This window comes from Eurosta solidaginis, chromosome 4 (genome assembly GCF_040869045.1).
Source record: "Eurosta solidaginis isolate ZX-2024a chromosome 4, ASM4086904v1, whole genome shotgun sequence".
NCBI lineage: Eukaryota > Metazoa > Arthropoda > Insecta > Diptera > Tephritidae > Eurosta > Eurosta solidaginis.
The window spans coordinates 181,101,584-181,125,023 of NC_090322.1; the positions used below are offsets into that span (position 1 = coordinate 181,101,584).

At 36.5% G+C, this 23,440-nt stretch overlaps 1 protein-coding gene across 8 annotated transcripts in view; it reads left to right on the forward strand.

The window, feature by feature from the left end:
- The window catches only part of chas (chascon), a 231,091-nt gene extending 208,693 nt beyond the window's left edge, over window positions 1-22,398 (forward strand). For 6 of the 8 annotated variants that reach the window (XM_067784048.1, XM_067784047.1, XM_067784046.1 and 3 more), the window contains exons 6-9: window positions 5,956-6,243; window positions 13,003-13,219; window positions 13,328-15,410; window positions 17,305-22,398. In XM_067784048.1, the coding sequence (XP_067640149.1) occupies window positions 5,956-6,243; window positions 13,003-13,219; window positions 13,328-15,410; window positions 17,305-18,337 (3,621 nt within the window). In that variant the 3' untranslated portion in view covers window positions 18,338-22,398. The remainder of the gene's footprint in view (window positions 1-5,955; window positions 6,244-13,002; window positions 13,220-13,327; window positions 15,411-17,304) is intronic. The other 2 variants (XM_067784054.1, XM_067784053.1) reach the window with 2 other exon arrangements.
- Window positions 22,399-23,440: the final 1,042 nt, after the last annotated feature.

Genomic DNA, 23,440 nt, shown 5'->3' on the forward strand with positions numbered 1-23,440 from the left:
GTATGTGTGTGACCTACGAGCGTCGAATGCACTCAACCAGCCTTTCCAAAAATTTCACATTAGGTTCACGTGGTCACCCAGTACTTTTGTGGCTCCATACAATTTTAGAAAAGTGAGCGCTGTCAGCCTCCTATTAGCAAATATTTTCAATTCGCTGTACTCCCGTATTATTTGAACCAGGTATCCAATATTTGGTGGTTAAATTAAAAAAAAATATGTGGTATAGGGAGTAGGAAGAAGAGTGAAAGTGGAGGTAGAAATGAGTGGGAGTGAAACAAACATTTTAAACTCGCTTATTTCCTTTTGTTGAGACTCCCTATATTTACATTGGTATATATTTTCCGTATAAGAGGTTATTTAGGTAGGAGAGGTAGAAGGAGTGAAAGTGTGACTGAGGTTGGTGTGGAAACGCGAAAGGTATGGAATGGGAGTGGGAGTGAAACAAATATTTAAATTCGCTATATCTCCGTAGTTTTTTAAAGGGGTTCGTAATATTTAGTATCCATGTTCCATTCTATAAATAGATTCTATATATATTGAGTAATTTAGGTGTGAGAGATAGAGGCCGTGGAAGTGGGAGTAGGAATGAGAGTGTGAATGGAACAAAAGTAATTCACGACATCGTATTAATTACTTGAATAGAATAGAATCCAGAATCCATATATGAAGTAATTTAGATGGGAGAAATAGAGAGTGAAGGTAGTAAGAGTGGGAATGAGAGTGAGAGTGGAAGTGTGAATGGGCTTGAGAGTGAGAGGGAGAATTAGAAAGAGAAGGGGAAGGAAGATAAAGGTAATAAGGTAAGGACAGGAATAAGAATGAATAATGGAAGTAAAATTACTAAAGTTGTAGTCTATTCGATGATATATGGAGGAAATAGAAGTCCACTTTTCAAATATACGGCGCGCCAGAATCTGCCGGTAAGCTAGTAATAAAATAAAATGAATAATTGGCTCGAATTTCACTCTGCTGTGATTTTCACAGTCTTCCCAACTTGTGATGTGCCACTTCAAGGTTTCTCCTGGTTCTTACTTACTTTGAATGTCACTTTATAAGACATATATTCTTTTTAATTGAAAATCTCAGCACACTTGCGCTGTTTCCACTTTACTTCCGTACAATTATAAGCATATCAGAATTTCTTTAATGTCTTACTTATTTTCATAATGGAACTCACCTCTTGTACGATCATAACTAAAAAAAATTGCAGTACATAAATTATTTACACAATTTTGCATGTAAGCAACTCTCTAATAAATGGAGCATAGATAATTTATTATGCTTTTAGTACAAATGCAAGAACTTAGCTAGGTATACTCCTACAAGTAGAAGCAAATAAGTTCCAGAAGTTCATTGACTTTGCTTGCCAAGATTAAAAACGGTTTTCAATCAGACAAATGTAGCTCGTTGAAAAATTTGCTTAGCTCAGGTAAATCATAAAATTTAAATTCATAGAAGGTTACTCCTTCTACCTGTTTATACCGACATGTCAGTACTTGGTAAAAGTAATCATGCAAGTGGACACTTAAACTATGTATGTATGTCATTATTGCTTACAGTAGCGTTATTTCGACGTGCATGAAAATTTAATTTTGCTTACCATTGAATGCGGGCAGTGGCATAACATAACATAACAATTTTTAAACCTACAAATTTAGCAAATAACAGCTATTGGAAAAAAGAAAAATATATACATACATATACTAAGTGTTTATGTACATTAGGGTGGGTCGATGTGTATGGACGAAAGTTAACCGATATCGCGCCATCGATTTTTCGATAGGATTTGGGCTCAGGAAAAAAAGTTCCCCTACGTATACCCAACAAAATAATTTTCGATCCTGCGAAATTTGATTTTTTGACTTTTTCTCGACTTTCATTTTTAAGGTTTTTCTCATGACCTACTAAAAAATTTAAATTTTTTTGAAAAACTGTTATCGACAACGTTTTTAGCGGACACTTTTGGGTCTGTCAGGATATACATGAAAATCTTACAATCAAATGAAAATTTTTTTAGTAGATCATGAGAAAAACCTTAAAAATCAAAGTCGAAAAAAAGTCAAAAAATAAAATTTCGCACGCTCGAAAATTATGTTGTTGGGTATACGTAGTGGAACTTTTTTTCCTGAGTTCAAATCCTATCGAAAAATCGTTGGCGCGATATCGGTTAATAAATCAACCCAGTTTAATGTACATGTAATGTACTTATATGAACATTTAAAAGTACGGGACTAAAGACAGTTCAGAAAATACTTTACAAAACGTAAAATATCGTTCATTTACCGAACCTTTGTCTCTCCTTTTATATGATCATATTATACCTTATAATTGACAAAGCAGCAATGGTAAATGACAAACGGAAGGCATTTAGTTGCAATGGTAAAAGTAAAAGCACAAACACTTAAGTGTAATCTTTTGCATTCGATTTGCAAAAGAGCAAAGAGCAATCATCATCGGGTGGCGGCACCTATATGCAATCATCAGGAACCGGAACACCTGAGAAAAACCCTGTAAACCCTACCGATTGCGAATCGAAATATGCGCTTGCCTCAAACATAAACAAAAATGTAAGTTAGCATTGCTCATCCATTTATCTGCTAATCCGCAAGCCTACTTCATTTAAGCAAATGTTTGTAATAAAATTAAATATTCTATATTTTCTGCCCAGAGTGAAGGCTCCCACTAAACTTTGACGTAATAGATATGTAATCAGTTTTTATATATCAAATAATTTCTATAAAAAATATGTGATTATTTAATACTTAATTGAGCTTTTACTTTCAAATTTGGCATGCTAATCGTCTACGTAGAGTTAACTCAACTTGCATAAAAATTTGAAAAGTGGGGATGGCAACGCCTACTTATTAAATTACGGTAGGAATATCTTCAGAACGTTTAAAGGTACATATAGTGGTGTAAAATTTGGTGTGTTTTTAAAAAATTCTCCTTTTCAAATTAAGTAATAAAAAGATCGGCGGATAATCACTCCCACTTTATATATAACAAGTAAAGGTGTCCAAGTTCGGGTGTAACCGAACATTATATACTCAGCATGAACTTCAATTGTACATTTCATTTCAGATAAATTACTTTTCTACATAATACGTGGCACCGCCCGTTTAAAAAATATGTCTCCCCATTTCCCCATACAGTAAAACTTGATAAGTGAAATATCATTGATTCAAAACTATTTTTTGCTAAGTTATAGCTTATTCTTCTAGTCTACGACTCTTTTAAACTTGTTTTATATAATGATATGTAATTATTTCTTCGAGTTATGGCTCCCGAAACATAGAAAATTGCTTAGTCATAAAAGGAGCGGTGGCACGCCCATTTTAAAAAATTTGAAGTTTTTCCTATTTATTGTTATAAATGCACTTGGGAAATGAAATACCATTGATATAAAGCTCTTTTTTGCTTATTTTATTCGTCCACGACCCTTTTAAAAATCTTTTATAAAAAAGTGGGCGTGATCTTTAACCGATTCCGTTAATTTTTCTTCAAAGCATTCTTTATAGAAAGGGAACCTCTCTGCCGAATTTTTTACGATAGGTTTAACTTTGATTTATGATTAATAATATTTGTAAAATAGATTTTATCACAAGTGGGCGGTGCCACGCCCATTTTAACAATTTTTTCAAATTTTAAGCAAGAGTCTCAATATCAGTCCACACGTCAAATTTTAACATTCTAGGCATATTATTTACTAAATAATCAGGTTTTTTTTTGTCTATATTTATCTCGATTCCTTTATACCTGTACAACCAACCGTTATCCAATCAAAGTTAGTATACTCTGTATACAAAGCACGCTGATTATAAAAATACAAATAAACGAACGGGAGACACTTTTAACGTTATAGCTCTGTAATTTATAAAGCTACAATGGCAAAATTTTAGATATACGATTTAAATTACGTAATTAACAATTTCGAAAATTGGGCGCGAGTACGGTTGAAGATATAGTGATGAAAATACATCCTTCCTATTCAAAGAAAATCTGCCCCAGACAAAATGTCGAACATTGCCATATCCAGCTCAGAGTTTAAATATTAAAAAATGCATTTAGCTAGATGGTTGTCACCCGTTCAAAAAATACAACAGAAGATAGACCACGTTGCGATAGAAGGACGGCATACCTACATTATTATATGCGCACGATTCGAGTTACGAACCGAAACCGATTCGAAACTCATCGGCTAACGTCAAAAGCTCGAATAGTTAATCGATTCACGTAAAAATGTCTTCAGTAAATAATAGAGATGCCATAACGAAATGTACTCATTGAGCATGATAACTTGTTCATTCCGTAAGAATTTGTGGAATCGGTTTATAATTGAAATATTATGTATATACTTATTTGGAATATTCGGACCTCGTGAGGTAGTATAAAACGAACCTGTGACGAATATTCTAAATTAATGCTTTATTCGGAACACTTTCATGCACTTGCTAAGTCATGGCAAATATGCAACATCAAAAACCGTAGTTTATTTTTTCAGTTTTGAATAGCAAATCAACAACTTTCAAAACAAAACAAAATTTGCAAAGAAGTAATTTAAAATGAATATAGTTGTTCACGATCCGTAGCTTTTATTTGCTATAGCAACGTTTTCAACAACAAATACACAGGATTCTGAAATCGTTTGTTACAATTTTGAGAAAATGTTTTTAAGTGTTGGAATGATATGCATACATATTTGTCACAAATTTTCATCGCCTTTATGTGGATACGCCACTTAATACTACATCCTCTTTAATTTCTAGTTCTCCAGCTCAGAACTTGTGCGATTTGCTTCGGAGTAGTTTCTCTACTCGATTGAAGAATTAATTTATTAATTGTACCCAAGAGGCTGATTTTGCCGGGATTTAAAAACAATTCAATGCGGCCACCGTGGTGTGATGGTAGCGTGCCCCGCCTACCACACCGAATGCCCTGGGTTCACACCCCGGGCAAAGCAACATCAAAAATTTAGAAATAAGGTTTTGCAATTAGAAGAAAATTTTTCTAAGCGGGGTCGCCCCTCAGCAGTGTTTGGCAAGCACTCCGAGTGTATTTCTGCCATGAAAAGCTCTCAGTGAAAACTCATTTGCCTCACATATGGCGTTCGGAGTCGGCATAAAACAAGTAGGTCCCGTCCCGCCAATTTGTAGGAAAAATTAAAAAGGAGCACGACGCATATTGGCAGAGAAGCTCGGCCTTAAATCTCTTCGGAGGTTATCGCGGCTTACATTTATTTTATTTTAAAAACAATTCAGTGTTCTACCGAATTATTTTTTAAAAAGTGGTGACAAAAGATTTCGCCAAATTTTTTTTTATATTAATGTTTTTTTTTTACTTGTTGGTACCACTAACGAACTATCGTTCACACTTAAAATTTTGTTATTTGTAAAAGTTGCAGCGGAAATTTCAAAGCATTGTACGAAAATGCAGGTTTTGGTTTTGCTCTAAATACCCTGGAAACAACATTAAGAGTGTCTGATGTCTCTTTACGCACTTAACAATAACAACACGAACAAAAAGCAACATTAAACAACAATTACTATATTGTAATTACGAAACTGCCAACAATCCACTTGTCGCAAAGATGATTAGCTTTTTGCTGCTGCTTCATCTATATTTCAGTGTGTTTGTTGTTGGATTTTAGCTTGGTTAGGCTGGTTCTTTAAAAGTTTGCGTTAAAGTTGGTGTCGATAACGACACCAATGTTTATAATGAAGATAATATTCTTAAGATCTGTATTATAACGCAAATCATCATAATGATGCAATACTTAAGTTGGACCGACCACAAAGCTATTATTTATTTTTATTTTTTTCTAATAAGGAAGCCTTTTTTAGCATTAACAATACTTAGTTAGAAGTACATACATATTTAATTACCTGAAGCTAAAAGCTTACATACATAATTACTTGAATTTATTTTTGTTTTTTATTTCTATATTATATTTTCTAGACCTATGTGAAGGCAGTCAATAGCGGCGTTGAAAATTTACAAGAAGTTTTACTTGCGGCGGAAAATCAAAAGCAAATTGTGCCATTCGGTCCACGCATTATTGCCAATAAGACCAAATCATTTAAAACAATTGATTCGGAAGATTTGGAAAAACGTTGTTTACTACAAGCAGATGGTAAAATTGTTACGGAAAGCAAAAAGACAACAGAACACGAAGTTATTGTAGATCGCGAGTTGCCTGAAGAAGACGATCTATCGACGGGTAGTCGTGAGAAAATCGAAACTGTGGTAAGCTAAGAAAATTAATTAAGGGAAAAAGTAGTAAATAACAAACATAATGGTATGTGTAGGGAGAAAAGGAAGGCAGGCAATTGTTTTTGAAGTCATTAACGTTTAAACAATGGGAAAAGTAATTATGGATGAAATAGCAAGCATTCACGTAAAATCTTGGATGTACATACTATGGGCATTATAGAATAATAGTGAACAGCAAATATTTGTGATGTAGTGATAGATTTAAATAAGTAAGGAAGGCTAAGTTCGGGTGTAACCGAACATTACATACTTAGCTGAGAGCTTTGGAGACAAAATAAAGGAAAGTCACTATGTAGGAAAATAAACCTAGGGTAACCCCGGAATGTGTTTTTATGACATGGGTATCACACGAAAGGTGTTAATGAGTATTTCAAAAGGGCGTGGGGTTAGTTCTATAGGTGGACGCCTTTTCGAGAAATAGCCATAAAGGTGGACCCGGGTGACTCTAGAATGTTTTTGTATGATATGGCTATCAAATGAAAGGTGTTAATGGGTATTTTAAAAGGGAGTGGGCTTTAGTTCTATAGGTGGACGCCTTTTCGAGATATCGCCATAAAGGTGGACCAGGGGTGACTATAGAATGCGTTTGTATGATATGGTTTACAAATGAAAGGTGTTAATGATTATTTGAAAGGGAGTGGGCCTTAGTTCTATAGGTGGACGCCTTTTCGAGATATCGCCATAAAGGTGGGCCAGGGGTGACTCTATAATGTGTTTGTACGATATAGGTATCAAATTAAAGGTATTAATGAGGGTTTTAAAAGGGAGTGGCCCTTAGCTGTGTATGTGAAGGCGTTTTCCGGATATCGACCAAAATGTGGACCAGGGTGACCCAGAACATCATCTATCGGGTACCGTTAATTTATTTATGTATGTAATACCACGAACAGTATTCCTGCCAAGATCCCAAGGGCGTTTGATTTCGCCCTACAGAACCTTTTCATTTTCTTCTACTTAATATGGTAGGTGTCACACACATTTGACAAAGTTTTCTCCAATGTTATAGTTTGCGTCAATAAACCAATCCCATTACCATGTTTCGTATTTGGTATAGAATTATGGCATTTTTTAAATTTTTCGTAATTTTCGATATCGAAAAAGTGGGCGTGGTCATAGTCGGATTTCGGCCATTTTTTATACCAAGATAAAGTGAGTTCAGATAAGTACGTGAACTAAGTTTAGTAAAGATATATCGATTTTTGCTCAAGTTATCGCCGAGCGGAAGGACAAATGGTCGACTGTGTATAAAAACTGGGCGTGGCTTCAACCGATTTCGCCCTTTTTCACAGAAATAAGTTATCGTCCTAGAAGCTAAGCCTCTACCAAATTTCACAAGGATTGGTAAATTTTTGTTCGACTTATGGCATTAAAAGTATCCTAGACAAATTAAATGAAAAAGGGCGGAGCCACACCCATTTTGAAATTTTCTTTTATTTTTGTATTTTGTTGCACCATATCATTACTGCAGTTGAATGTTGACATAATTTACTTATATACTGTAAAGATATTAAATTTTATGTTGAAATTTGACTTAAAAAAAAATTTTTTTAAAGTGGGCGTGGTCGTTCCCCGATTTTGCTAATTTTTATTAAGCATACATATAGTAATAGTAGTAACAAAAAAATACCCTCTTTTTTTTATTGAAATCGGTCAATGTCTTCTGCCTCCGCAGCGCCTTCAAAGTATAATGCTATTAGCTCTGTGAATTTTGAGTTTTCGATCAAGTTTTTCCGTAGTTTAAATCTTTCTCTTCGTACCTTGTGTCTATCAATTACCTCGGCATCATATCCAATGTCGAACAGAACAGATGAAGCTATTGCCGCTGCTGCTCTGTCTGATACTCCATATCGATCACATGTCTTCGATAACGTAGGAAAATGGACGGGCACAAACTTTTTAATTTTCTTCACAGGAGCGCTTGTACCAATTGTGTATTCTGAAATTTCTGAATCCGATGATGCCGCGGAAGAAATGCTCAGGTCTAAATCCGCTAACGTTGAACTATTTTGGGATGTGCTTGGGCCATTTTCTATTTGCTGTTTCCTTTTCAAAGTTCTTTGCAACTTCTTTGAGGCAGAGACGTCAACTCCACTGATTTTCATCAATCGCAACGTTCCTTGATCTATCAGAAAAGTTTGCTTTTGTTGAGGAACCTTTATATTTTTAGGACAAATGCACCGACTTAATTCTTTGCACTTGCGTGTTGCTAAATCAAAAAGGTTTGGCACTACTTTGCCGATAACTTTTCAACTTTTCTGGGAAAAGCCTCTTGATAGGTTTTTATATTTTAAATGAAATGCCTTTAACAGTTGAATGACCCTCGTTCGTGTCACTGTCGGAATTGATGTAGTTCGCCAAATACTTTCTATTCTGGACGTCACGATATCTGCTATCTCCGAAAAAGTGGGTTCTTTTGCTGTTTTTAATTGCAATTTCAGTTGATGTCTCGTCCATTCATATAACTTTATCACATCTTCATATGTAGGTAAAACATTATCTTTTATTTCACAAGTATCCCCAAAAATAGGACATTTCACACTTCGTTCGTTGCATACTGACCGATTGAAATCAATAAAAACAGCACTGAAAACAACGCGTGCGTGACAAGTTCCGGTAAATATATTGTAACGAATTTACTGCAATTCCCCTTATTTGCAATTTTCTGCCAACGTTCGTATCGCTAAACTGTTGAATAAATAACTCCAACATTGTATAATGGAAAAATGGCCTTTATTAAAGTACTTCACAATAACACTTATACTTTGCAACGAATAGCTTGCTTAATAACCAAACTGATTGATATCTCAAATAATACTGCTATTGCTCGCTAGATAGCGTCTTAATTGAAACTGTTTGATAGCTCAAATCAAACTGAATTCTCGCTTCTACTATTGCCGCCCTTTTATACTGTCCGATTACCTTGTTGCATATATTTCTAGGCTTTTCTAATTCCAGAACTTACTAGTTAGTTATAAATTTCTCAGCTACAACTACAGATGTATAATTTTTATAGCTTCTCTCATACCCCATGCGCTTGTATGTGTGAGCGACACTTCCACAATTACAATTGCATACCTTTAGGAGCTCCTTAGATAAGATATCTGCATGTGTCTGTGCGTTGCCTCTCCGCTGCGTGTACGTGTATGTGTAGACACAATGATTGAATTATTGATGTGAATTCACGTCACTGCCCAGCATCGGCTTAGAGATGGCAGTACCCCTTAGTGTTGCTAATATTCGTAACAATATTTTCGAATACTTCCGAACTAAGCTTATAAAAACAAGACTGATTTCTCCGTTTATAATAGATCGAAAAAATTAAGGCACAGGACGGCGATTAATTATAAGTCTACGAGAATTCGACGCGCACCAACATTAAACAAACTTTTAGTAAAAAAGACTCTATTTGCACTGCTTTAAAGAATTTCACTATTGTTTATCTCGCCTACTATTTTTTAGCATTAATACTATGCAACAAGTGTTTTAGGAAACATCATACCCTTTTAGCGAATGCAAAAATAAAATTTCTTGGCTAAAAACAGAAAATTTTTGATTGAGGACTTTCAATATAGCAGGGCTTATAAAGTCAAGGGCACATCATAATGTTGTACTAATACTCTTAAAATTTTCGTAATTAAATTTACTACAACATAGAAGGGCTAACTTTTTTTCGTCCATAGACTTTTTCTGATTTTAAAGTAGTTAAATCTGAAATTAAAAAAAAAAAAATCGTTATTTTTTCAAAGTTTTTTGGCATAGTGGCCAAACTACTGAAGATACTTATAGAATTAAAGGCAAAAAATGTTTATGGGAATTAGTATAATGTATAATTCATCAGTTTAAATCGAAAAAATAAAAAATTCAAATTTTTTACGTACCTATATGAAGTAGTGTTTTGCAAAATTGGGAACTTTCATATTTTCAATTTTTAAGCCCAAAAGGCACCAGATTTTCACTATTAGATTGCAGTCTGATGAAAAAAAATTTCGCTCCACCCTAACGGACATGGTTCAATCAAATTTTTTTTCGATCCTGATGATTTTGATATATGGAAGTCTATATCTATCTCGATTCCTTTATACCTGTACAACCAACCGTTATCCAATCAAAGTTAATATACTCTGTGAGCTCTGCTCAACTGAGTATAAAAAGTAAGAATAGTACTGCCTTTGGCTGTTTCGAAGACCCTAAACATTCCATGATTATAAAACAAAGGCGTGAGTACCAAGTACTCATGAAGTTCGATGCTTAAACCTACAGATGTACATCTAGGAAAATAATGTTTTAAAGTTAACAAATCCTACAAGCTGCCAAATCACTGTAGCGTTTTTCAGGCGGAAGTATTAGCCGTAACCAAAGCAGTAGAAACACTGGAAGAAAATAGCTTAACCTGCACCCGTGTCAACTTTAATATTGACAACCAAGCAGCAATATGGAAATAGATGGGAATGAAAAAGCGGGTGAACCAGTTCAAATGGGCGCATCCCTTGAAGCTTGCTCCGTAGACGTCCCAATTTTATTGGGCGAGATTAAGAGAAGACGAGAGGTTCAAATGATCGACCAAGCGGGAAAGGCGCGGGGCTGTAGCAATATGGAAATAGATGGAAATGAAAAAGCGGATGAAGTACCCTAAAAGGGCGCATCCCTTGAAGCTTGCTTCGTAGATGTCCCAATTAGATTGGGCGAGATTCAGAGAAAGCGAGAGGTGCAAATTATCGACCAAGCGGGAAAGGCTTGGGCTGTCTTGCAATCTTAGACTACCAAAGTTGGTCCTATCTTTAAAAAGAGAGGACTGTAGACTCGTAGACATCCCAATTAGATTGGGCGAGATTCAGAGAAAGCGAGAGGTGCAAATTATCGACCAAGCGGGAAAGGCGTGGGCTGTCTTGCAATCTTAGACTACCAAAGTTGCTCCTATCTTTAAAAAGAGAGGACTGTAGACTCATAACGGGTATTCTGACTGGACACGCCTTCTGGCGTCACATGTTTTTAAATTAGGCTTGGTCAGTGATAGTAGATGTAGGAAGTGCGATCGAGCACGTTTTTTTTGCCAGGCTTAAACTGCAGCTATTAGGAGTGATATAGCTGTCAGATCTAGAAGCAGCAAGTAGTCCTAGAAAGCTTCAAGTATTTGCCAAGAGGACAGAGTTTTTTTATAACATAGGTACTGGTTTTTGATAGGGTTTTTCAGTTTAGTCATTAAATACACTTCTGGTAACACTACATACTCATTCAGTCTATGTCAGATACTCATGGACCGGCCAGTAAAACCACCAGAAACAAATACTTGGTTTCAGGCTTTGTGATGAGAGCTTCGTCGGGAGCAACCGATACCGACAAGCTATTGGTTTAGCATTGGTTTGTTATTGATAGCGAATAATTATATTCGAGACCTCGATAAGTTCACAGCTTGCTATCGAACGGTTATATGTGTGTTATCGATTTTTTAAGTAAGGTAAGTGTTTCATAACAAACCGATGCTTCGACGTTAGCAAACCGATAACATGCCGATAGTAAATTAATAACACTCGGTTAAGGAATCGATAACACGCAGATAACAAATTTATAACTTTCCGAAAACGTAGCTATTGATATCCTTTTGAGAACTAACGGATAACGCCTCTTTTAAAAAATGATTTGATTTAATTTAATTTAATTAAGATTAATTTACTTTAATTTAATTTATTTTTGTTTTTTTAATTTTATTTTATTAAATTAATTTTATTTTTTATTTCTTTTATATTGTTTATGTTTATGTATACTAGATTGGGTCGATTTATTAACCGATATCGCGCCATCGATTTTTGATAGGATTTGAGCTCAGGAAAAAAGTACCACTACGCATACCCAAAAAAATAATTTTCGAGCTTGCGAAAAAAATGGTCAATATTTCGACCAAAACCCAAAAAAAAAAATTTTTTTTCAAGAAACTGTTATCGCCAACGTTTTTACAACAAGTTTTTGAAAAAAAAAAATAGTGTTTTGGTTGAAAAATTTACCCGCTTGCCATTTTTTTCGCAGGCTCGAAAATTATTATTTTTTTGGTATGCGTAGTGGAACTTTTTTTCCTGAGCCCAAATCCTATCGAAAAATCGATGGCGCGATATCGGTTAGCGTTCGTCCATACAAATCGACCCAGGTTGATGTATACCGTTTGTGGAGAGGAGTGGAAGCATCATAGGATTTACATGAAAGCGTAAAGTTTCGCTGATATACACAACGCTCTCAGCGCGTACGTGCAAACAATGCGCAGCCAATACGTTGTCTAACGATAGAAAGAGACGCCATAGAGATCCATTTTTGGCTGAAAATTCTTTACAGTCTTGTCCTTCTCAGAGCAGGATATGATGCACAGAAAATGCTCCGCTGCCTCATCCACCTCAAGTCAGCTATGACTGTAAAGATACAAAACTGTCTGCCAGTTCAGTATTCTATAGAACTATGGACTGTGTAACCGGGATTTTAGACGCGTTTTAAGATAGGAAAGAATATTAATCATGGCTATTTTCTAACCGCTAACCCGGTGAGGTTCTTAATCTTCCCTAACTCTTTTATTAGTACCTCATAGAACTAAATGTTTCACTTCGTATATTTTTACTTCACAACCTCCTGCCTTTTGTAACACTCGTCAAAAACCGGTTCAATCCCACAATTTCACTTGCATAATTGTCATTGCAATCCTCAGGTCCTTTCTAATTTTTTTTAATCTGTTCTTTTTTCTATATTTTGTAGGAAGCTTCACAACACTTCTATAAGCAACGTGACGAGCAACACGTCGATAAGATTGTTGATGGCAAGGTTGTTAACACCGAAATGAGATACGCTGCTGAGACAATGCAAATCGAAAAGGATGGCTTACTGGAACGACCTGGCGATTGGGATAGTTTATCAGATCGAATGCGCAAGCTGCGCCGACCACATCAAAAGAATACATTGCCGACGCATAAGGGTAAGAACTATTCTAAAGGTACAAAGACCTCAGAGAACTCGTCTCTAATAGTTTGTAGAAGTTCCTTTAGACCTAGTTATAATTAATTACATATTTGTTTCTTTAAAGAAGCTACGCTACTGGCCGATCGCAAAGATGCACTGACCAAGCGACCGTTGGATTTTGATCGTGAGGAAGAGACGCGTAAAGGCGAAACAATTAAATGGCTTGAATCACACTTTGGTAGCGAATCGACTGCATCAAACGATTCACGTGAGGAAGACGGCCTCGGTCCCAGTAGCGGTGATATAGAACCAACCAAAAAGACATTCTTCAATGTAACAATCAAATCGAATCAAACCCAAACGCCAACACCGCTTGCCAATGGCCATAAATTTACTGCCAGCAATACGTATGAGCGTAAGCAATCGAAAGATCATGTAATCGAGCATCAAACGAATGGAGCAGTCGGTCGTTCTAAATACTATCAGGGTATCACGAATTGGACCGACCGTAAGGATGCGCCAATAAACCATTTTGCCTCAAAAGCATTTCGTGAAGATCTGCAAGAAACAGTCGAACGCAATCGGCTACGACGCCCGGACGTGCATAATGGACGCGAAAATCAGCAACAACAACAATATTTGGTAGAGTCTAGTGATACTTACGTGAGCCGTGAGGATATTTTGCAACAGAAACAACGTCAAAGTTTGTCATCACAATTCCTTGCCAAGAGCAATCGCAATTCCCGTGATAGACTCGATAATTTGGATGCACCTACGCCAGTTGTAGGCGGTAAGTCAAACAGAGAAATGGGAGCGCGTCATATGAACGGTTCACGTAGTGACATACGCTACAATGCGGTGAACGGTACTGAAGTGGAACATACTAAACGCACATTTATAACCACCAAGCAACACAGTCAGGAGCGTGAATTGGAAAAGACACGACGCTCGCCAGTGGATTTTGGTGCATCCAACGTAGGGAAGAAATACGAATATGGTGAGCTGCGCAGCCGAAGTTATGAGCACACATTAGAGGATACTAAGCACGGGAGCACATATGACTTGCGCAATACCAATTCACTGAGACCGTTGCCAACGGAGCCCGATCGCGATAAATTTCAAACTAACACACTAGGTCGTCCAACAGTGCCACAGCGGCGTCGAGTTATCGAGAAGAAACTGCGTCAACAGCACAACTCGTCACCGCCACCACCACTACATAATGTGCCATTGGAGCGTCAGCAGCAAGCGCATAGCCAACGAAATTTGTTGGAACCTCCACCCGATTACTCACCACCACCACGCAGTCGCTCCTCTTCACCGCAAGTAGATTATGTGAACGGCGTACGAAATCAACATAACTATCGTCATCACCTCGTTGAAGCCACCACAAGCGGCAATTATGGACCGCCAATACCGAACAAACTACCCACTCAAAGCAGCAGCACCCTTACACGTAAACAAAATCAACGTACACGATTTGCGCCAACACACGAACAAGCGCGCTCCCAATCTTATATGCGTCCTATAATGGCTACACAAACCACTCAAACATCAGCATCCACCATATCCAATTCCACTGCCGCTTCACATAAGTCAAGCAAAATGGGTCAAGTTATAGGAAATTCATTACGTAAACTTGTAAACAAAATACGTTCCGCCAGTGCGGAACGTAAAATGCGTATGAAGTCGCGAAGTAAGTCACGTGAACAATCGCCATCACCACAAGCCATCGATAAGATTGGCGTCGGCGGCCATCAGACCACTTATCAGCAATATAATCTTATAGATAGTCATATTGGTGGGCAGGGTGGAGGTAGTAATGAGTCCGAGTTGGAGAGCATGCCGCACGAATCAGTTCAAGCACATAAAATCTATACACAAACAACCGCAGCAACTATGGAGCGTAATGGCCATCAGTTAACAGCATCTCAATTTAAACGTGCCAATTCAGCGGATCCATACGCTCATAATGATAGAGATGGTGGCGGCGAACGTGGACCAAGTCCAAGGCAACGTTATTATTTGGGCGAAGATCCATACTCAAGCACATTGTATGGCAAGGAAAATATGCATGGACAAGGCAATGTTGGAGGGAAGCGTAAAAATGTAGCATCGCGTGAAAACGAAGATGCAGGTAGGCAGGAAAGGAATGCGCGTGAGATAAGTGCGAATCAACGCAGTGAAGATGAGTTCTACAAGCAGAGGTGAGTAAAATATTGTAACGAATTTTGGGGGGATTCCGATTATTTTTCACCTTCTGCTAACGTTCGAATCGCTGAACTGTCGAATAAATAACTCCAATATTTAGTATTGCAAAATGGTCTTTATTAGACTACTTTGGGAGTAGAAGAATTATACTTCAATATCACGTACTTGACAAAAGCGTGTTTTAATCAAACTGATTCCTGATTCGTCAGGTTGCGCTGCTTTTATACTCTCGGTTATCTCGTTCGCAAATTCTCCTAAGGTCTAGTCGTTTCACGAATCTGTGTTCCAGAAGAGCTGCACCTCAGGCTTGGTTGCCAGCTATATACATGGGGGTTAACGCGTAGACTACGGAACGCCCTAGGGCGTGAACAGCAAGGAGCCACAAAAGATTTATAGAAGTTACGTGGACGTCTGGTTTTGGGATCTAGCCCAGAACAACCTGTCCGATGCAACCATCCCTTACACGAGACACACTGACAAGAGTATGACCGTCCCAAAAAGATTCTTTTCCGGCAGATGCAGCAAAACCATTTCTCAGGATCGGGGCCAGGAGACGGACCCGGATTGGGTTCGATACCTTCCCGGAGCAAGAGAATATGGAGTAGTCCCGCTGCAAGGAGCTGCTGTGAGGATGACAATTTGTGGGAGGGACGCAACAAATTAAATGGGGTTACACTGAAATGACAGTCCTTGGTCGGGAAAAATCCCGAGTCGCTCCGGTACATAGAACCGACTTGCCTTGGGAAGCGGTGAGATATTCTTCTTCGCCTTCTGTGTGAGTCTGGCTGCTTGTTGTTTTTGTTATTGTGATTATTTACTAACAACATAGTGATGCTAATATTCGCCACAATATGTATAAAATATTAACCGGTTGGACTTTTTAGTGGATCACGAAGATGTGTTTTCCAAGAAATTTACAGCACGATATGTGCTCTGTCATATCTTTCGGATCCTGATGATTATAGGTCCGACGTGCAATATTTTTTTAATTGTTTTCATTATGACCAATGATATAATGACAAATGAATGCCGCAGTTAACCAGGATGTATTCTTCCTAGTGATGTTGAAAAAGACCGAAGAACGTTAGTCGTCGATATGAAGGACACTAACTTCTACTTTTTAGTGCTTCTCTTCTTCTTCAAGCGATAAAGACTCTCTTCTAAGGTGTTGGGGAGTATTATCGATGTTGCTGCTCCTTTGTCGGTTTGTGTCTATGGAACATCTAAGAAGCATCCCGGGCTTTGCAATCTCGTCCGTCTTCTACTCCTAAAGTTACTGTGACCATGATGTTCGAGAAGTTTGTTGCAGTACGTATCATTTGGCAGAGGTCGTGAAATCTAGTCATTCCTGTTGGAAGACTTTGGCCAAATCAGAAAGTCAGGCCGAAAGGGAGACCTCAAGCTGTTCAAAGAAGAGATCTCCATCCACGCCGCAGTCTTTTTAGAGACCGTCAGTGACGATCGAGATTTTATACCCCAGCGGGTTAGGGGGCTTAGAATATACAATCAACGTCGATAACACTCCCCAAAACCTTCAGGGAGTGTCTTTATCGCTACAACAACAACAAAAACGTCGAGGTTTTATCCTCCTTAATCACCTGGTCTACCCTCCAATGTCTTCTTGAGGGGAGCCTCACCGGCTCTCTCAGGAGAATACTGTGACCATACGGCCTCGAGTGCCTACAACCCGACTCAAGAAATCTAACCGCAAAAGGTTGTCGTTTGATATATGTAAATGAGGTTAGGTAATCTCTCCGAAGGCTGGCCTTAGTCTTGTCATGCGGTAATCTTGCCCACCTTTATAGGTAAAACAAAATAATAATGAGTCTGAAAACTTGGCTTAATATTCGTACGAAACAAGTTCACTAAATAAAATATTTTTTCTTCCAGAAATGTTTCGGCCAGTACATTGGGACGATATCAACGGTCCGGTCAAAACTTTGCTGCTTCCACGCCTAACTTAAACCAAGATTATCGTACTGCGCAAACATTGCCACGAAAGCTGCATGAGAGTCAGCAACAACCACAACAACGCACTCAGCCATTGCATAACGCACAGACATCCAACTTTCAACGGACTGGGCAACGCATGGTAACCAGCGGCTATAGTACTTTGGGACATCCTGAACAACGCATGCAATACAACCAACACCAACAACAACAGCAACATTTACAAAGCATGCAGCAACATCCACAAAGCATGCAACAACAACCCTTAGCGCCAATGGGTCCAGCGAAACCCGCACGCACGTACGCCAAAGCGCTTAATCGTAGCAAAAGTTTCAACGTACATGCAATGAACGGCTCTCACGATCCCAGTCCCATTTATATTGAAAAGTTAACAAAAAATAATTACAACAACAACAACCACAATAGTCACAATACAACAAGTAATCTTTATGCCAGCCAAGCTTACAAATCAAATCCACATCTCTATAGCGGTCCAACGAAGGAAAACTCAATACAGAGTGGATTGAAGAGTCCATCAATTGTTAATTTGATCAGTCGCAGTCAAAAGGATTTAACCAAACTGGATAGCTTAGATGGTGATCACACAGAGGGAATTCTCGACAAGAAACAAGCATTTATGCGTGATTTACATCAACAAGCGCCAGATTTGTATCGGACCCTGCATGGCGATGAGAGCTATCATCAACATGTAACGCCACCCAATAAATACCAACAATTACGACATTCTACATCGCTAGAGCCACGTTCTCATATTGAGATAAATAAGGATACAGCGCATATTGTACGTAGAGATACGAGTTCAAGTAATGATGATTATGTGATGAGCGCACACTTGAACAATAAAATGGCGGCGGAGAGTTCAACAGCCAATCGACGTATTCTGTATAAGGATGAACAAAGGCGTCGTACACCGGGTGCCACTATAATATCTGTACGTAATGTTGAAAAATGATGAAGGATTAATGAGGAGATCGTACTTATATGACACGCAATAGGTAACTAATTAAAAAAAAAAACAACAGCAATATAAAGTCCAGCGCATTAGATGGGTTAATGACGTAACTTGAAAAGGCTTAACTTTCATTTGACTGGACGCAAATAAAAATTAAAAGCCTGTAAATATATTTTATGTATCTATATTAGGGTGGGTCAAATTTATTGTTGAAAAGGCACATCCAGTTTCTGAATCTATGGGTCATACTGAGTAATATTGTCCATGGGACCATAGGTCTGGAATGAATTTCGAGCCTCCCTAATTTTGTTAAAAAATTTTATGTCCCAATCCCAATCCGAATTTGACATTTATTTTCATGTATTTTATTTGTGAGAGCCGCTATTCAGACCTATTGTCCTATGGACAATATTGCTCAGTATTCAGAAACTGGTTGTGCAACTGAACTTTTTTTCCCATTTTTCCCCATATAATTTGACCCGCCCTAATGTATACATATATGCACTCACAAAGCGGCACTTTGCACCAACTCTTACATCCTGCAATAGATAAAAAAGAGCACAAAACAAATATACGAAGGACGGTCAATTGATATCTAATTCTCGATATTTTTACTCGATAAATGAACACAACTCCGGGAGCTGTATTTTCCACAAAACCTTGTTTATTAAGTGATTTGCTTGAAATTTGATACATAGGCAGCTTTTTTCCTAGGTTAATATTTAAGGAAACTTTTTTCCGAGAAGTATTCCAGCGACCAACCTATTCCAAAAAGTTCTATTTATGGTACGACAACACCCCGCACTGCTCTCCTGATTTCTTGGCCTCACATAAACCACATTTCGAGGTGATCTCCCTGTAGCTTAACATGGCGCAAATAAAATTTGTTATTATCATCACTGCTGTGAACGCAAGTCATCAAACAACTGCTTAGACGATTGGATATGGGGCTGCCAAACTCAGGGCGTGTAAATCAAAAAAGCCTTTATTTCTAGATTTCAGAGATTTTGCACAAATTTGTTTAAAAAAAATTAGTTCCAAAGTCTAAGTTAAAGCATAGTTACTAGACTGGGGCGATTTATTAACCGTTATCGCGCCATCGATTTTTCGATAGGATTTGGGCTCAGGAAAAAAAGTTCCACTACACATACGAAAACACTCCCCAAAACCCAAAAAATTTTTTTTTTTTTTCAATAAACTGTTGTAAAAACGTTGGCGATGGGGAGTGTTTTGGTCGAAAAATTTACCCTTTCGCCATTTTTTTTTCGCCGGCTTGAAAATTATTTTTTTGGGTATACGTAGTGGAACTTTTTTTCCTGAGCTTAAATCCTATCGAAAAATCGATGGCGCGATATCGGTTAACTTTCGTCCATACAAATCGACCCAGGTTAATAGTTACATATCGTTGTTCAGATTGTGAAAATCTGCGTTTTGGTGTTAAGCGAATGGAATGGAGAGAAAACATAAAACTTTTCAATTCTTGTGTGTTGTGGGAAAATAATGCGCTCAATTAGATGGATTTACTAAAAAATAACTTAAAGTAATGTGAAACTATATTTTGATAAAAAATTGGCCACCACGGCAGTAAATAATTGTCAATGAGTTGGTTACATTTTGCGTTTGCTATCTCCTTTTGACAATGCCTATACCAGTGAAATGAAAAAAATAAAATCAGCTGTTGAGATGAGCCAACCATATAATTGAGCCATGGGTTAAAGCAAGATTTAATTTGAGAGGTTTGTTTTCTAATGACAGCAGAGCTTTGACACTCCTAAATTAAAAAATCAGGATGGGTCGCTTTTGTGATGCACGGAAAGAGGGAAATAATTCAATCTAATGTTCAAGCAGAAAAATAAATTGAGGCAATTTAAATTCAGTGGTGTTCATTCAACTCAATTTAGCTTACACAATAGTAATTTGATAGCTGGTTGGCTCATCTCTACAGCAACAACATACCTTTGTTCAGACTGTCAAAATGTGCGTGTTGGTATTAGGCGAATGGAATGGAATAAAAACATAAAACTTTGAAAAAACTTTGTTTTTTTGCTTTAAAACCAACGGCCGAAAAGCTCCATAAGACACAAAAGTGAACAAATTATTGGCCCAATAAAAAAAACATAAAACTTTGAAATTTTTGTGTGTTGTAAAAAAATGTGTTCAATGTTTTGGTTTCATTTTGAGTTTGCCATCTTTTTTTGACAATCCGTACTCTAGTGAAATGAAAAAAAAAATCAGCTGATGAGATGAGCCAACCATATAGTTGAGCCATTCGTAACTGACGTTTAAATCTACTCAATAAACACACTTTACAAGATTGCATTTGCAATTTGAAACAATTTATTACACAATTTTTGTTAAATTGGCAATTTATTATTGCAATTTATTATATGACAAATTGCGTAATAAATTGCCCAAATGGTATAAATTGCCAATTTGGTGTGTGTTTGTACATAGTATAGGTCAAAAAAATGTAATAACTTTGAAACCAATTTTAATTTGTCTATGACTATGTGTCAATATATTTTGATTGGAGATAGGGCGTTTATGAAAAAGATCTGAGATAGGACGTTCTTCAACCAAATCCTGGGCGAAATTTTGCAAAATATTTACAGATAGGGCTATTTGGAACTACATAGTCCTACTGATTACATCACAAAAAATTGCTGATTTTCTTAGAACTTTAAATGCAGCCATTGAATTTAGCAGAAACGTTCAGCTTAAGTGCGGCCTTGCTACACAGGTTGTGCATTTACCTACTTATTCTGAAGCTTTGTATATTTTTGTAGGTGCACGATTCCTTGGTGTCCGTAATTTTGATAAAATTTCCGTTGATCAGCCATACTCATATATCCTAGTATATTTAATGAATTTACCATAACATCAGAACCTCCTATTCCGACTAGTAACATTTTTTATAAATTTGCAAAAAAAAACAACACAGTTAATGGGCGCCAATTCGGTATGGAAGCAAAATAGCTGCTAATTTTAAAGTTGTGGTAACCGAGCAAACCTCTTGTGATTGAGTCATGGGCTAAAACTATAAAAAGTAAATGGGAAAAGAGGATCGAAACTCCTTTAAAATTTTGCAGGCAAATCAATGTTCAGACAGAATGGTTAGTTTAATACATGCATGGTAGGTAGAATTTCGAAGAGCTTCGATATCATATAAATACTGTTGCCACTCGTTACCGATATTTTCTACTCGAAACTTTTATAATGAAATGTTTAATGGTCGAGTATCTTAACCGTTGTTGAAGGTGAAAATCTGTCGAAACTGAGAAATCACTCACCTAAAAAATTCTCGGAGCGCTCATAATACAGAAATGGGATATTTCAAGATTAGCGGTTTGCAAATATTGGTTTCCCAACATTTTTGATTTTTTCACGTCAATATTTCTGGCACGGAGATATATAAAATTTTAATTTCTTATTATTTTCCACTAATATCTTCTTTTTTTTGGCACGTGAAGAAATTTTTTCATACTTTTGGTTTTCTCCTAAGTAAATTGACACTCTAATTTCAAATCTGGAACTAGCAATTCAAAAAAAAATATGTGTATATCACTAAAAAAAAAGTTTAGGACCTGTAAGATATTTTGAAACAGGATTTCCCAGTTTTCTTCATACGGCCCTGGCGAAAGTGTTCGTAGATTTGACTCTCATTGTAAATACATACTTTCAAACTTGGGTATCAACTGATCGCGCTTTGTCCTTAATGTAAACACTTATGTTAGTATGATAAAGCACAATGCAGACCAACAACAACACCACATTGTATATTGCTTGTAACTGCTCGCCATACTGAAAATGGCGCTCCGTTCCAAAGTGTTTTTGGAGTTTGGTAATAGCTTTAGTAATAAGTAAAAACTAAACAAGATTTAAAAAATTTAGTAGAACTCTTTAAAGAATAAGTAAAGTCTAAAAAATGGACTTAAATAATATAAATAAGATTTCAACTAAAAACACTTAATATTAATTTTAAATATTAATAATAATAATGAAAACAAAAACAAAGTAAATTAAAAACTAAATACAACCCCCTTTATTCATAAAAAATAAAATATGCTCACAGAGCTCTTATAAATGGAAATTTGTATGGAAATAATATTTTTAAATGTTTTATAAACCTTTTGTATTTTTAGTGCATAAGGGTGGAAAAATATATCTAATACTTTAAATTTCAACTAAAAAGCATTTCGTGATGTGGGTACGATTAATTAGCACCAGGGTCCATAACGGCTATGACTTTTATCGAAAAATAACTTAAAAAAAAATGTTATTGAATATTTTAAGGCAAGAATTAAAAGTTGAAAGTAATAAGTTTTTTTAACTCAAAACTATGTAAATATAATTTGACAAATCGCTCCAATACATAGAAACAACAATTTTCCATATAATATTTCGTTTCAAAATATCCAAAATGATCCGCCCTAGTTAAATCCTTTAATTGCTTTCCTTTGGTACAATAAATATATAAACATAATATAAACTAAAATTTATAATAAACTAAATATTAAACTAATTTTATTGCCTTTAAACAATTTAAATTTTTAATCATAACTGAAAATATTTGTCGGCTAAAATTTCCTGTTAATATTTATTAATAATTTTTCATAATTACATATACATATAGCAATGTTAAATAACATTAAAAAAAAATAAAATTTAGATAATGTCAACTGTTTAAGTATGTTATAAATCATATTTACTTAATCCATTAATATTAGCGAAAAAGTGAATTATTTAGTATTATTAAAATTTTTGAAAATGCGAATAAAGTGCCAAATCTAACAAAAACAGATCAAGTTTGATTTAAAGACAAAGCTTAATGATACATGCGCTGTTAGCACTTAGCATTTAGCCCCAAACGCTACATTAATTTTCGCATTAGCCATACAAATTTTAATGCAGCCGCATTTTAGCATTAAGGGCCAATTAATGGTGACTTATCCATAACCAGATAAAACAGCTGATCGAACCAACCTTATGGAAATCAATGTAATCGATTAATGGTATACCATACCATAACGCTGACGCCATAACCATACCATAGCCAACCAATTGGTTTTTGGTTTTTCGCCATATCCATAACCTAAAAATATT